Below are 14,552 nucleotides of genomic sequence, written 5' to 3'. Positions count from 1 at the left end.
TGCCTGTTTCCCTGTGTCCCCAACTTGACTCTCAGCCACCTACCACTTTTTATTCTGCTTTATGGAAACGTCCTCCCATTCCCAACCCTATGTTTAAAAAAAATAAAACACACTTATTTAAATGTTTACTTAATAACTAATTTCTTGCTCACTCTCTGTCCTCATCCCCAGGCTGCAACCTGTCCAGAACTTTCCCTCTGGCAGCCATGTGGGAAAGGGGAGAAGGGACAAGGGAGCCAGGATGAGTGTGGCGGTGACCCGATGACAGGCGGTGGGGGGTCCAGGGTGGCAAGGGCTGAAATGGAAGCAGGTGAGACGGGGCGGGGAGGTGGCAGGTCAGGCAGAACCCAGGAGACAGGTACGCAGAACAAGGATCCTGCTCTTTCCCACCCTCTTAGCTCCAAGAGGCTGAACCGTGTGTCCCCCAAATCCAACTGCTAAAGTCCCAACCCCTGGAGCCTCAGATGTGACTCCATTTGAGGCACAGGCTTTAAAGAGATGGTTGTTAAAAGGAGGCCCTTAGGATGGGCCTGATCCAATCTGCCTGATGTTGTTATGAGAAGGGGAAACTGGGACACACAGAGGGGCACCAGGGGCTCCCCACAGTGAGCACAGAGGACAGACCATGCCAGGGCGGAGCAAGAAGGTGGCCCTCTGCTGGTCAAGGAGAGAGGCCCTAGGAGGAGCCTGACCCAGGGACACCTTGATCTCCAGTGAGATCAAGCTTCCAGTGTCCACGCTGTGAGGAAACAAACACCTGCCGTGACGTCCCTCAGTCCGTGGGGTTTTGTTCTGGAAGCCCTAGCAGAGGAATGCGGTCACTGTCCTCAAGGACCCTGGTTCTCTGATAAGTCACATCCCCGGTAAGGATGTTACTCACATCTTCCAATTCTCACAGCTAGACATACTCAAGCCCATTTACATTCAGTTTATTAACAACAAGGGGAATGTGGTGAGATGGGAGGAACCAGGCTGGGGGCTCCCTCATGGGGGAGAAGGAGGCCTTGAGGGAGGAGGGAGGATGCGCAGGAGGAAGTGGGGGTGGGGTGGGGCGGGGACCGGGGGCGCTGGGGAGGGAGGTGCTGTGGTGTGAGACGCAAGGAACAGCAGCTGCAGGGGGGCTGAGGACGCCCTCACCTAAGGATTTCTTGAAGCTCTGCAGCCAGGACATCATAATCTTTTAACAGATTCCGTCTCTGGAAGCGCATTCCCTTGTTGTACACAAAGTTGTCCCAACAGTGTTTAAAATCTGAGATAAAGAGGGAAGAGAGCAGTCATGTGGGCCCTGGGAGGCCTTCTCCTCCTGATCCTTCTGTGCCCCCCTCCTCAGGGCCTAGTCTCTTCCCCGCCAAGTGCCACCAGTCTTGCCTCAGTTTCCTCCCACTCACTCGCCCTGGGGACATTCTAGATCCTCCCCCACCCCTGGCTCGGTACTACTCTCTCCCACAGTCTGGGTCCCCAGCTCCCCTCTGCTCTCACCATCATAGGACATGATGTCCAGCTGGACACCTGCATCCCGTAGTGTGCAAAGCCCCTCCTGGTAATTCGGGTCGCCGAAGTAGTAGAGGCGGGAGGTGAAGATGCTCAGCGTCAAGTTCCTGTACTCCTCCAGGAACTCAACCACCTCCTCTGCACAGGTGGGGCAGGGGCTCCAGGATAAGAACCAGGTGACATTGTAATACTCATCACGGTATGGATACTGGTCACGGAACCAAGAGAGGAAGCACTGTTCTGCATGGCATCGAGCCAAGGGATGGACCTGGGAGAAGTAGAGAAGAGAAAGGGACACTCGTGGCTGGCAGAGCAGAGAGAGTGGCAGGACTGGGTGCCGTGGGAGGAGGAGTAAAGGGGCAAGAGCCTCAGGGGTATGTCGTTCATTGATTTATCACTGCTTTCCATCTCTCCCTGCCCTGTCTTTTTTTTGGAGCCATCCCTTCCCATAGTTATCCACCATGCATCAATTCTAACATCTATTCTCCTTCCATCCATTTATCCATCCATGCAACCATCCAACCATCCATCCATCCAACCGTCCATCCATCCAACCATGCATCCATCCATCCAACCATCCAACCATCCAACCATCCAACCATCCATCCAACCATGCATCCATCCATCCATCCAACATCCATCCATCCAACCATCCATCCATCCCTCCATCTATCCATCCCTCCATCTATCCATCCAACCATGCAACCATCCATCCATCCAACCATCCAACATCCATCCATCCATCCATCCAACCATCCAACATCCATCCATCCATCCATCCAACCATCCATCCATCCAACCATCCATCCATCCATCCATCCAACCATCCATCCATCCAACCATCAATCCATCCAACCATCCATCCATGTATCCATCCATCCAACCATCCATCCATCCATCCATCCATCCATCCATTCTGCCCTCAGCCAGGCCCTTTTGGGTCTAGGCTGGTTCCCTGGGTGATGGCACCTGGGGAGGGTCACACAGCCATGCTGCCCCACAGGGGAACCGCTAGCTGCACACATCTTCAGACCACTTGACCTGTGGCTTGTGTGAACTGAGATTGGGGGCAAGTGTAAATACACATCTCATTTCAACAACGTAGTAAAAAAGAAGAATGTAAACGACCTCACGAAGAACTTTTATATTCATTACAATTTGAAAGAATCTCTTAGATATATTGCCTAATACATTATCAATACTAATTTCATAAATTGCCTTCAGCTCTTTGAACACCGGGTACTAGGACAGGTGAAACGACCTTTCACCTGTTAGTACTGCTGAAGCATACCCTCGACCCAGCCCATCATGGTTCTTTCCTGGAAACAGGCTCTGCAAAGTCTGCAGTATCGGGGGGGAAGAGGGCAGGGGTATGGTGGGACCTGTCTCAGGAGTGGCAGTGGTTAGGGGACAGGGCTGCAGGGTGGTGGCTTGGCTGTAGCAACTGCTGATGCTGGTCACTGGTGCCGTGACCTCCTTCCAGGGACATCGAGGCTGTGGCTGGGAGAAGACCAGGGGTAGGCAGGACGAGGGGTGTGGGCTGTCCTCTGAGAGATCAGGGGCCTGGGAACGGAGGAGTCAGCCGTGTGGCCAGGGGACGGCTCTACCAACGGAGCCATTACCAGGGCAGAGAAGGCAATGGTGTCCAACAGGCCCTGACTTTCGAAAGATGCTCTGTCATCCAAGACTGCCAGAGGCCAAGGTCCAGGACAAGATTTGAAGATGGCCGGAATGCCAGCAGACTCTCTGAAGGAGCCTCATCGGATGGGTCAAATGCCATCCCGTATCAGGTTCCCAGAGGGTCAAGCAGGGAGCTCATTGGGTCCATGACTTAGGACAACGTCGTGGGAAGGAGCATCCACCACTAAGAGCCCCCATCTGGCATCTTACATATAACATTCTTCTCCTCACTGCCCCCTGACTCTGCTCCTGCCTGATAGGGCCCGGGGAGGAGGGCAGGGGGTGCGTACCTTGTTCCGAAAAACTCCCCGGTCGCTGTCATTATACGAGAAGTCGTCTTCTCTCTCCACTTGGAAGCAGAGATAACAGAGTTTCCGCCCATTAGCATAGAGCAGGTTTCGAAAGTTGAAACAGAAGGTTTTAGGATATATCCTGTCCATTGGGTTTCTGGGGGTAAAGGAGAGAAAACAGAAAATGCAGAAAGTGCCCTCTGGAGTTGTCCCTGGTGGGTGGCCTGCCCTGGGCACGGTGGCTCCCTCCAGCCCTCCTGGGCCCTACGCAGTGCTGCTGCTTTTCCAGGCTGGAAGGGGGACGTGCCTCCAGGGACAGTAGGGACAGGGACCCCACCTCTAGGGCCCCCTGGGCCCTGCTCCTTCCAGTAGCACACACACTCGTGTTTTCCTGCCCGCCCTACCCCCAACCCATTAGAAAAATAGCAAAGAGAAAGAGAAACTTCTCTATCCCAAAAGAACAGCTTTTTGAAGACCTCAGTTCGATTCATTCCTGATTTTTCACCTGTTTGTTTTTTCTTTTTAAGTATCAGGTTAATGCTTAAATTCGGAGGCTCAGGCTACTGTTCCAAGTGCCTCAAATATCTGAACTCACCGACTCCTTCCCAGATCCTGGGGGAGTCACACCCACACTTTAGAGGGACAGGAGCAGGGGCTCTGGCAGGTGAAGCAGCCTAGCCAAGTCCACGGCTAGTAAGTGATGGAGCTGGGGCACCTGTCCAGACAGGTTATTTCCAGCAGGGACCTTACATGGCTGCCGCAGCAGCATATGCAGTCTTAAATGTGTCTTTTTTTCTACTTCCTTTTAAATAGGCACATTCCTTCCAGCCAAGGCATCTTCCGGTGGTAGTTACAAACGTGAAGCATGAAGCTCTCTCCCCTAGGTTGTGGGTAAGGTTGAGAACAGTCTGCATTTACACGAAAACCTTGGATGGCGAGTAACCTGTCCTGCAAGTGTTCTGCAAGACGAGCAAACATTTTTCATAAAGTTTAACTTGATAAAGGAGTGATGTCTTTCAATATGAGTAGTTCGCGATGCCAAAGGTCACATGATCACAACTGAGCCAATGGTTCTTCTCTCTGTCTCTCTGTCTCTCTGTCTCTCTCTCTCTCTGGCTGCAGGATGGTGGGTGATCATCTCCCATGCTCGGATGCTCGGTCTCAGGCAGGGGTGTTTGGCAGAAATGGGTGATTTTTCAGAACGTTGGAAGGTGCCCACAACCGACACTAACGTGTTTTTTGTCTCTTCAAAGTTCCTATGGACAGTCCTTTGCTTTTCCAGACAAGAGTAAGCTTAGGAATGCTTTGCTTCATTCCAGGTGAGGCTGCCTGCGGATATAGACCCTTTCCTCTGCTGCCTTATCGCCAGTTGCATTAAATACAGTCTATGACAAGAGTTTATTAATACTGTACTATAGTCAACATCCATTAGTAATAGTGAAAGTTGTCCTACCAATAACCCTCCTCTTTCTTGTCTCCCTCGCTCCAGCCACGAAGGTTTTCAAAGGTAAGTGCAGGTTAATTTGTTTCTTTTTCTTTCTCTTTTGTGTTCTCCTTATTATTTTGTATTCTATTACAGCTTTGTAATCATTTTTACATGAATATTTGGGGTTGTGGAATGCATCATCTGAGTTTCCATCATTTCTTTTTTAAACAAAATTTTTAAAATGTTGTATTTATTTTTGAGACAGAGAGAGACCGAGCGTGAGCGGGGGCGGGGGGGGCAGAGAGAGAGTGAGACGCAGAATCCGAAGCAGGCTCCAGGCTCTGAGCCATCAGCACAGAGCCCGACGCCGGGCCCGAACCCACAAACTGCGAGATCGTGACCTGAGCCAAAGTTGGACGCTCAACCGACTGAGCCACCTAGGCGCCCTGAGTTTCCATCATTTCTTATGGGGAAATTCGCTTTGACATACAAGTGCTTTGGATTACAAGCACGTTCCCGGAACAAATTATGCTCACAAACCAAGGTTTTACTGTACTCGTCTGTGGCGGAGAGAGCTTTGCAATAGACGACTTCTCTTCTTGCCTCTGAGAGCTATCCTCACACTGTGCTTATTGTATTGTAAATGATGTGGGAAACAAAGGCAGAAGAAAACATTTCAATTTCCTACTGCCGATGGCCCATTTAGAAGTCCTTGGCACAGGCAGAGTGACCTTCCTCTAGGAGCTTAGCTGCCTCAGTGATGACACTTTGCTAAGGGCCAAAGGGAATCTTAGCTAAACATTATCCCAACCCCTAGGACCTGCTAAGTCTACTTTAACATATACAAATTCCTTGGGGAACCTCCTTTATCTCTACCCCCCAAGACGTATGTTGGCAATCATCCTCCAGACATATGGCCGACCGATATACATGTGAAGGGTCTCATGACTGAGTTTTACTGAACAGTAATAAATGACCTTGTCCTAACAGCAGCTAGACCCTCAAAGTCCTGGAAACCTTGTTTCCAAAATAACTTAGAGACTTATGCTGTCCCTAACCCCCTCCCAACCTGTATGTATATAATCATTCACTCTTCAGAACCCCAGTGTGTCTCTTCCTGCCCATGAGCCCTGTCCCCATGCTTTAATAAAACCACCTTTTGGGGGGCACCTGGATCGCTCACTCAGTCAAGCATCCGACTTCGGCTCAGGTCATGATCTCGCAGTTCATGGGTTCGAGCCCTGCGTAAGGCTCTGTGTTAACAGCTCAGAGCCTGGAGCCTGTTTCAGATTCTGTGGCTCACTCTCTGCTCCTCCCCCATTCACATTCTGTCTCTGTCTCTCAAAAAAATAAATAAACATTAAAAAAAATTTTTTTTTTACTGAAAACAAATTTAAAAAATAATAAAACCACTGTTTTTGCACCCAAGACGTCTCAAGAGTTTTCTCGGCCATCGACTCCGAACCCCTACACTTCAAACCACATCATAAATATGAGAGAAAAACCGATTCAAGTGCTTGAAAGGAAATCCAGCAACTGCTTCGACCACCCTGTGGTTAGATTCGAAGCGTTTAACAGAGCACAGGAACTTCCGGAAGCCTCTGAAAGTGGGCATCACCCGGCACAGGCAGGGCCAGACATGCCCAACAGACTTTCAGACCCAGAGGCTGGCCTGGGGGGGAGGCACGGGGGGGGGGGGTGGGGGGGGAGGCGGGAAGGGGGAATTCAGAAGCAATCCCGGGAACATCCCGGGAACAGGGTGAGGATCCAGTTGGGAGTGGGTCCTGCGGAGAAGGAGCCCAGAGAGGGAGAGAAGGGAAGGGGGACCGCGGGGAGGAGGAGGCCAAGGACAGAGACACAGGCTGCAGGGCCGCCAGAAGGAGGGGCTGCAGAAGGGGGCCCAGCAGGACAGAGTGAGCAGAGAGCAGGGGTACCTTGGGTTGGGGCGCCAGGGCTCCATTCCTCTCTCCAGCCTTGGTTTGGGAAAGCCCCAGTGTGACAGTCACCTCCCAGGCTGCCTCCTCAGAAGCCCCACCTCCTTCCTGCTTTGGCCCCAAGGGTGGGAGGGCCCTCAGATGGTTGCACTTCCTCAGGCTCAGAGCCACCTCTCCTGAGGCCTTCCCCCCGCCCTGGGCACAGCCTCCCTCAGAAGGAGATGGGCCCCATTGGGCAGCAGGACCCAGGTTATGGAAAAGGGAAAGAGAAAGTACTTTGCCAGAGGGGGTTGGGACACACACTGGCTGGAGAGAGCAGGACAGAAGCTGGTGGCTGGGGAGGGGCGGGCTCTCTGAGTGGCATGAGCCCTCTCCTGTCCACCACTGTGTGACCCTTAGGAGCCATTCAGTCCCCCAGCAGGACGCTGGGTGTCTGGAAAGGGAGGGCCAGGGCTCAGCCCTGCAGATCTTCATCCCCATTCCAGGAGAAGGCAGGTGTGTTGAGCACATCCTCTCCCACAGCCCCCAAGAGCTTTGGGAGGGGCCGATCACTGCCCTCCCATCTTAGATGAGGTCCCAGCACAGAGAGGCTAAGGTACTCTCTGGAGCCACTCAGCAAAGCAATGGCCGAGCTGGAATGCCTTCCAGGGGGCCTGGCCTGGCTCCTCCTGCTTCCTCATTATTCCATGGATAGGAGTGGGTGGGGGGCACAAGGGGAGGGCCCTTGCTGCCCCTAAAGGCCTCCCAGGTCAGGGATCAGGGATCTGGGCTTGAAGCGTGCATCCGGTGAGCTGTGTGCTTGCCTCGTCACGTGTCCACCAGGACCCCAGATGGACAAACAAAGAGCAACCGGGAAAGGTGACTCCTAGACAGGAAGAGGAGGCCTTGGAGCAGACACCTGTCACCCCAGGCCAGACCGCACGCGCATGCGAGTCCCCAAAGAGCTTCTTCCGGCTGGTGCCCCCACACCACCTCATTCTGCCCACCGGCCCTGGGATGGCCCCAAGGGGGCAGGGTAACAAGAGTGTGGGCAAGAGTTGGAGGATTCCCGGGAATGGCGTCCCCTCCACTCCCATCTCTTTCAGTGTCCAGAGTTTCCAGCCAATGGAAGATTCCAGAATGCGCCGGGCCCTTCCTAGAGAGTGATCAGATCTGCACACTCAGGTGTGGCTCAAGTTGACAGCTACGCGGCCTCTGGCCCGAGAAGCACTAAGGGTGGGCAGCAAGGCTCAAAGCCCTTCTCGCCTTTCCCTCGTGACAGCACTCCTGCAGCTCTGGCCTGGAGAACTCCCGCTAGCCCTCGGAGATGGGCAGAGAAGGGGGGTGTGCCAGAGCGCGACAGTGACTCTTGGACGAGACCTCCCGGAGGCCCCTGTGGATCTCTAAGATGGGCCTCCTGCCTTGTTCTTTTCTCCAGAAGGAGCAGATATTGTGAGCTGGCCACGGGGGCCCGTTTGCATGACCGGGACAGTGGAGAGGCGTGTGGTCCACGGGTGTGGCCCTCGGTGCCTCCCAGCTTGGAGGACGCGTGGACAGGGAGAGCAGCGGGACAGACTGAACAGCCAGAACTCTTCTGCACCGTGCCTTCTGCCCCAGGCAGCAGGGCAGACAGGGAGGGGAGTGAAGAGACAGGTGTCGGGGGTCACCGCTATGCACACCTAATGGGCCAAGGTCACAGGAAGAAACAACGGGTCCGTGTGGGACCCAAGAGGATCTCCACAGTGATTTTCTGGATGTGACCAACCGCACACCTGCCCTGCTGCTTTTCCTTCCTGGCTTTTGTCTGCCCAGAATCCCAGCATCTCAGGCTGATCTCCTCTCCTTTTCACCGTGCCCGGTCCAGGCCACCCCGTGGGGCACCGCCACTGACTTTCCAAAGTTCACGCGGTAGTCAGCTCGGCGGTCGAAGGACCAGGTGTTCCCTCTGTTTCTGTTTCTGTTTCTGTTTCTGCTTTATTGCCTCTAATGCTTCTGCCTGTTTCCCTGTGTCCCCAACTTGACTCTCAGCCACCTACCACTTTTTATTCTGCTTTATGGAAAAGTCCTCCCATTCCCAACCCTATGTTTAAAAAAAATAAAACACACTTATTTAAATGTTTACTTAATAACTAATTTCTTGCTCACTCTCTGTCCTCATCCCCAGGCTGCAACCTGCCCAGAACTTTCCCTCTGACAGCCATGTGGGAAAGGGGAGAAGGGACAAGGGAGCCAGGATGAGTGTGGCGGTGACCCGGTGACAGGCGGTGGGGGGTCCAGGGTGGCAAGGGCTGAAATGGAAGCAGGTGAGACGGGGCGGGGAGGTGGCAGGTCAGGCAGAACCCAGGAGACAGGTACACAGAACAAGGATCCTGCTCTTTCCCACCCTCTTAGCTCCAAGAGGCTGAACCGTGTGTCCCCCAAATCCAACTGCTAAAGTCCCAACCCCTGGAGCCTCAGATGTGACTCCATTTGAGGCACAGGCTTTAAAGAGATGGTTGTTAAAAGGAGGCCCTTAGGATGGGCCTGATCCAATCTGCCTGATGTTGTTATGAGAAGGGGAAACTGGGACACACAGAGGGGCACCAGGGGCTCCCCACAGTGAGCACAGAGGACAGACCATGCCAGGGCGGAGCAAGAAGGTGGCCCTCTGCTGGTCAAGGAGAGAGGCCCTAGGAGGAGCCTGACCCAGGGACACCTTGATCTCCAGTGAGATCAAGCTTCCAGTGTCCACGCTGTGAGGAAACAAACACCTGCCGTGACGTCCCTCAGTCTGTGGGGTTTTGTTCTGGAAGCCCTAGCAGAGGAATGCAGTCACTGTCCTCAAGGACCCTGGTTCTCTGATAAGTCACATCCCCGGTAAGGATGTTACTCACATCTTCCAATTCTCACAGCTAGACATACTCAAGCCCATTTACATTCAGTTTATTAACAACAAGGGGAATGTGGTGAGATGGGAGGAACCAGGCTGGGGGCTCCCTCATGGGGGAGAAGGAGGCCTTGAGGGAGGAGGGAGGATGCGCAGGAGGAAGCAGGGGTGGGGCAGAGGGGGTGGAGACCTGAGGCGCTGGGGAGGGAGGTGCAGCGGTGGGAGACCCAAGGAACAGCAGAGGCACAGGAGGCTGAGCATGCACTTACCTAAGGATTTCCTGAAGCTCTGCAGCCAGGAAATCATAATCTTTTAACAGATTCCGTCTCTGGAAGCGCATTCCCTTGTTGTACACAAAGTTGTCCCAACAGTGTTTAAAATCTGAGATAAAGAGGGAAGAGAGCAGTCATGTGGGCCCTGGGAGGCCTTCTCCTCCTGACCCTTCTGTGCCCCCCTCCTCAGGGCCTAGTCTCTTCCCCGCCAAGTGCCACCAGTCTTGCCTCAGTTTCCTCCCACTCACTCGCCCTGGGGACATTCTAGATCCTCCCCCACCCCTGGCTCGGTACTACTCTCTCCCACAGTCTGGGTCCCCAGCTCCCCTCTGCTCTCACCATCATAGGACATGATGTCCAGCTGGACCCCTGCATCCCATAGCTTGCAAAGCCCCTCCTGGTAATTTGGGTCCCAGAAGTAGTAGAGGCGGGAGGTGAAGATGCTCAGCGTCAAGTTCCTGTACTCCTCCAGGAACTCAACCACCTCCTCTGCACAGGTGGGGCAGGGGCTCCAGGATAAGAACCAGGTGACATTGTAATATTCATCACGGTATGGATACTGGTCACGGAACCAAGAGAGGAAGCACTGTTCTGCATGGCATCGAGCCCAGGGATGGACCTGGGAGAAGTAGAGAAGAGAAAGGGACACTCGTGGCTGGCAGAGCAGAGAGAGTGGCAGGACTGGGTGCCGTGGGAGGAGGAGTAAAGGGGCAGGAGCCTCAGGGGTATGTCGTTCATTGATTTATCACTGCTTTCCATCTCTCCCTGCCCTGTCTTTTTTTTGAGCCATCCCTTCCCATAGTTATGCAGCATGCATCAATTCTAACATCTATTCTCCTTCCATCCATTTATCCATCCATCCAACCATCCATCCATCAATCCATCCATCCAACCATCCAACCATCCATCCAACCATCCATCCAGCCATCCAACCATCCATCCAGCCATCCATCCGTCCATCCGTCCATCCATCCATCCATCCATCCATCCAACCATCCGTCCATCAGTCCAAACATCCATCCATCCATCCACCCATCCATCTGTCCATCCGTCCATCCGTCCATCTGTCCATCCAACCACCCAGCCATCCATCCAACCATCCATCCAACCATCCAACCATCTGTCCATCCGTCCAACCATCTAACCATCCATCCATCTGTCCAACCGTCCATTCATCCATCTGTCCATCAGTCCAACCATCCATCCATCCATTTGTCCATCAGTCTAACTGTCTGTCCATCCATCCATCCGTCCATCCATCCAATCATCCAACCATCCATCCATCCAACCATCCAACCATCCATCATCCATCCATCCATCCATCCATCCATCCATTCATCCATCCAACCATCCATCCATCCATCCATCCATCCATCCATCCAACCAACCATCGATCCATCGATCCATCCAACCATCCAACCATCCATCCTTCCATCCATCCATTCAACCAACCATCCATCCAACCATCCAACCATCGATCTATCCATCCATTCATCCATCCATCCATCCAACCATCCAACCATCCATCTATTCATTCAACCAACCATCCATCCATCCATCTATCCATCCATCCATCCAACCATCCATCCATCCATCCATCCTGCCCTGAGCCATGCCCTTTGGGGTCTAGGCTGGCTTCCTGGGTGATGGCACCTCGGCAGCCATGCTGCCCCACAGGGGAACCACTAGCTACACACATCTTCAGACCACTTTACCTGGCTGGTGTGAACTGAGGGGAGGGGCAAGTGTAAATACACATCCCGTTCCAACAACGTAGTAAAAAAGAAGAAAGTAAATGACCTCACGAAGAACTTTTATATTCATTACAATTTGAAAGAATCTCTTAGATATATTGCCTAATACATTATCAATACTAATTTCATAAATTGCCTTCAGCTCTTTGAACACCGGGTACTAGGACAGGTGAAACGACCTTCCACCTGTTAGTACTGCTGAAGCATACCCCTGACCCAGCCCATCATGGTTCTCTCCTGGAAACAGGCTCTGCAAAGTCTGCAGTATCAGGGGAGGGGAGAGGGCAGGGGTATGGTGGGACCTGTCTCAGGAGTGGCAGTGGTTAGGGGACAGGGCTGCAGGGTGGTGGCTTGGCTGTAGCAACTGCTGATGCTGGTCACTGGTGCCGTGACCTCCTTCCAGGGACATCGAGGCTGTGGCTGGGAGCAGGCCAGGGGTAGGCAGGACGAGGGGTGTGGGCTGTCCTCTGAGAGATCAGGGGCCTGGGAACGGAGGAGTCAGCCGTGTGGCCAGGGGACGGCTCTACCAACGGAGCCATTACCAGGGCAGAGAAGGCAATGGTGTCCAACAGGCCCTGACTTTCGAAAGATGCTCTGTCATCCAAGACTGCCAGAGGCCAAGGTCCAGGACAAGATTTGAAGATGGCCGGAATGCCAGCAGACTCTCTGAAGGAGCCTCATCGGATGGGTCAAATGCCATCCCGTATCAGGTTCCCAGAGGGTCAAGCAGGGAGCTCATTGGGTCCATGACTTAGGACAACGTCGTGGGAAGGAGCATCCACCACTAAGAGCCCCCATCTGGCATCTTACATATAACATTCTTCTCCTCACTGCCCCCTGACTCTGCTCCTGCCTGATAGGGCCCGGGGAGGGGGGGGTGCATACCTTGTTCCGAAAAACTCCCCGGTTGCTGTCATTACACGAGAAGTCGTCTTCTCTCTCCACTTGGAAGCAGAGATAACAGAGTTTCCGCCCATAAGCATAGAGCAGGTTTCGAAAGTTGAAACGGAAGGTTTTAGGATATATCCTGTCCATTGGGTTTCTGGGGGTAAAGGAGAGAAAACAGAAAATGCAGAAAGTGCCCTCTGGAGTTGTCCCTGGTGGGTGGCCTGCCCTGGGCACGGTGGCTCCCTCCAGCCCTCCTGGGCCCTACGCAGTGCTGCTGCTTTTCCAGGCTGGAAGGGGGACGTGCCTCCAGGGACAGTAGGGACAGGGACCCCACCTCTAGGGCCCCCTGGGCCCTGCTCCTTCCAGTAGCACACACACTCGTGTTTTCCTGCCTGCCCTACCCCCAACCCATTAGAAAAATAGCAAAGAGAAAGAGAAACTTCTCTATCCCAAAAGAACAGCTCTGTGAAGACTTCATTTCAATTAATTCTTTTTTTTTTAATTTTTAAAATTTAATTATTTTTGAGAGACGGAATGTGAGTGGGAGAGGGGCAGAGAGAGAGCAGGAGACACAGAATCTGAAGCAGGCTCCAGGCTCTGAGCCACCAGCACAGAGCCTGATGTGGGGCTGGAACCCAAGAACTACCAGATCATGACCTGAGCCAAAGTCGGATGCTTAACCGACTGAACCACCCAGGCACCCCTCCTGACTTTGTTTTTACTGAACAGTAATAAATGACCTTGTCCTAACAGCAGCTAGCCCCTCAAGATCCTGAAAACCTTGTTTCCAAAATGCCTTAGAGTCTTACGTTGTCCCTAACTCCCTTATCATTCACTCTTAGCAACCCAAGTGCAGCTCTTCCTGCCCATGAGTCCTGTCCCCGTGCTTTAATAAAACCACTTTTTTTTTTAAATTTTTTTTTCAACGTTTTTTATTTATTTTTGGGACAGAGAGAGACAGAGCATGAACGGGGGAGGGGCAGAGAGAGAGGGAGACACAGAATCGGAAACAGGCTCCAGGCTCCGAGCCATCAGCCCAGAGCCCGACGCGGGGCTCGAACTCACGGACCGCGAGATCGTGACCTGGCTGAAGTCGGACGCTTAACCGACTGCGCCACCCAGGCGCCCCATAACCACTTTTTTTTTTTTTTTTGCACCAGAGATGTTTCAAGAATTCTTCCTTGGGGGGTCCCGAACCCCTACACTTCAAACCACATCATAAATATGAGAGAAAAACCGATTCAAGTGCTTGAAAGGAAATCCAGCAACTGCTTCTACCACCCTGTGGTTAGATTCGAAGCGTTTAACAGAGCACAGGAACTTCCGGAAGCCTCTGAAAGTGGGCATCACCCGGCACAGGCAGGGCCAGACATGCCCAACAGACTTTCAGACCCAGAGGCTGGCCTGGGGGGGAGGCACAGGGGTGGGTGGGGGGGGGGGGCGGGAGGGGTGCGTTCAGAAGCAATCCCGGGAGCATCCCGAAAACATCCCGGGAACAGGGTGAGGATCCAGTTGGGAGTGGGTCCTGCGGAGAAGGAGCCCAGAGAGGGAGAGAAGGGAAGGGGGACCGCGGGGAGGAGGAGGCCAAGGACAGAGACACAGGCTGCAGGGCTGCCAGAAGGAGGGGCTACAGAAGGGGGCTCAGCAGGACAGAGCGAGCAGAGAGCAGGGGTACCTTGGGCTGGGGCGCCAGGGCTCCATTCCTCTCTCCAGCCTTGGTTTGGGAAAGCCCCAGTGTGACAGTCACCTCCCAGGCTGCCTCCTCAGAAGCCCCACCTCCTTCCTGCTTTGTTCTCAGGGGAGCCCTCAGGTGGTTGCACTGCCTCGGGTTCAGACTCGCCTCTCCTTCTCTGAAGCCTCTCCCCTGGGCACAGCTGCCCTCAGAAGGAGACCGGCCCCAATGGGCAGAGTTATTGCAAAGGGAAAGAGAAAGGAGGATACCAGAGGGGGTCGGAACAGATTGGGTGGAGAG

The 14,552-nt window shown here is 53.4% G+C and overlaps 1 protein-coding gene across 1 annotated transcript; it reads right to left on the bottom strand.

Moving 5' to 3' along the window:
* Positions 1-913: 913 nt before the first annotated feature.
* LOC124501386 (DNA dC->dU-editing enzyme APOBEC-3Ca) lies at positions 914-14,344 on the bottom strand. Its single transcript, XM_047065515.1, has 7 exons — positions 14,256-14,344; positions 12,578-12,734; positions 10,278-10,557; positions 9,936-10,047; positions 3,462-3,618; positions 1,480-1,759; positions 914-1,249 (listed from the first exon to the last, which is right to left on the bottom strand). The coding sequence occupies exons 1-7, from the start codon at positions 14,279-14,281 to the stop codon at positions 1,134-1,136; spliced, it is 1,128 nt and encodes a 375-aa protein (XP_046921471.1). The 5' UTR covers positions 14,282-14,344; the 3' UTR covers positions 914-1,133.
* Positions 14,345-14,552: the final 208 nt, after the last annotated feature.

Source organism: Lynx rufus, unplaced genomic scaffold (assembly GCF_022079265.1).
Source record: "Lynx rufus isolate CCGP_SWC_20201006 ecotype Redwood Valley unplaced genomic scaffold, mLynRuf1.p SCAF_7, whole genome shotgun sequence".
NCBI classification, from domain to species: Eukaryota; Metazoa; Chordata; class Mammalia; order Carnivora; family Felidae; genus Lynx; species Lynx rufus.
The sequence above is the reverse complement of the archived record's forward strand: the minus strand, read 5'-3'. Positions and strand labels throughout refer to the sequence as shown.

Bases quoted from the DNA above. Each gene is read 5' to 3' on its own strand.
- LOC124501386 (XM_047065515.1), bottom strand. From the start codon at position 14,281: ATGGAGCCCTGGCGCCCCAGCCCAAG. The intron at 10,048-10,277 runs GTGAGAGCAGAG...TCTTTATCTCAG, and splicing joins GGACATCATGTCCTATGATG to ATTTTAAACACTGTTGGGAC. The intron at 3,619-9,935 runs GTAAGTGCATGC...CTTTACCCCCAG, and splicing joins GAGCTTCAGGAAATCCTTAG to AAACCCAATGGACAGGATAT.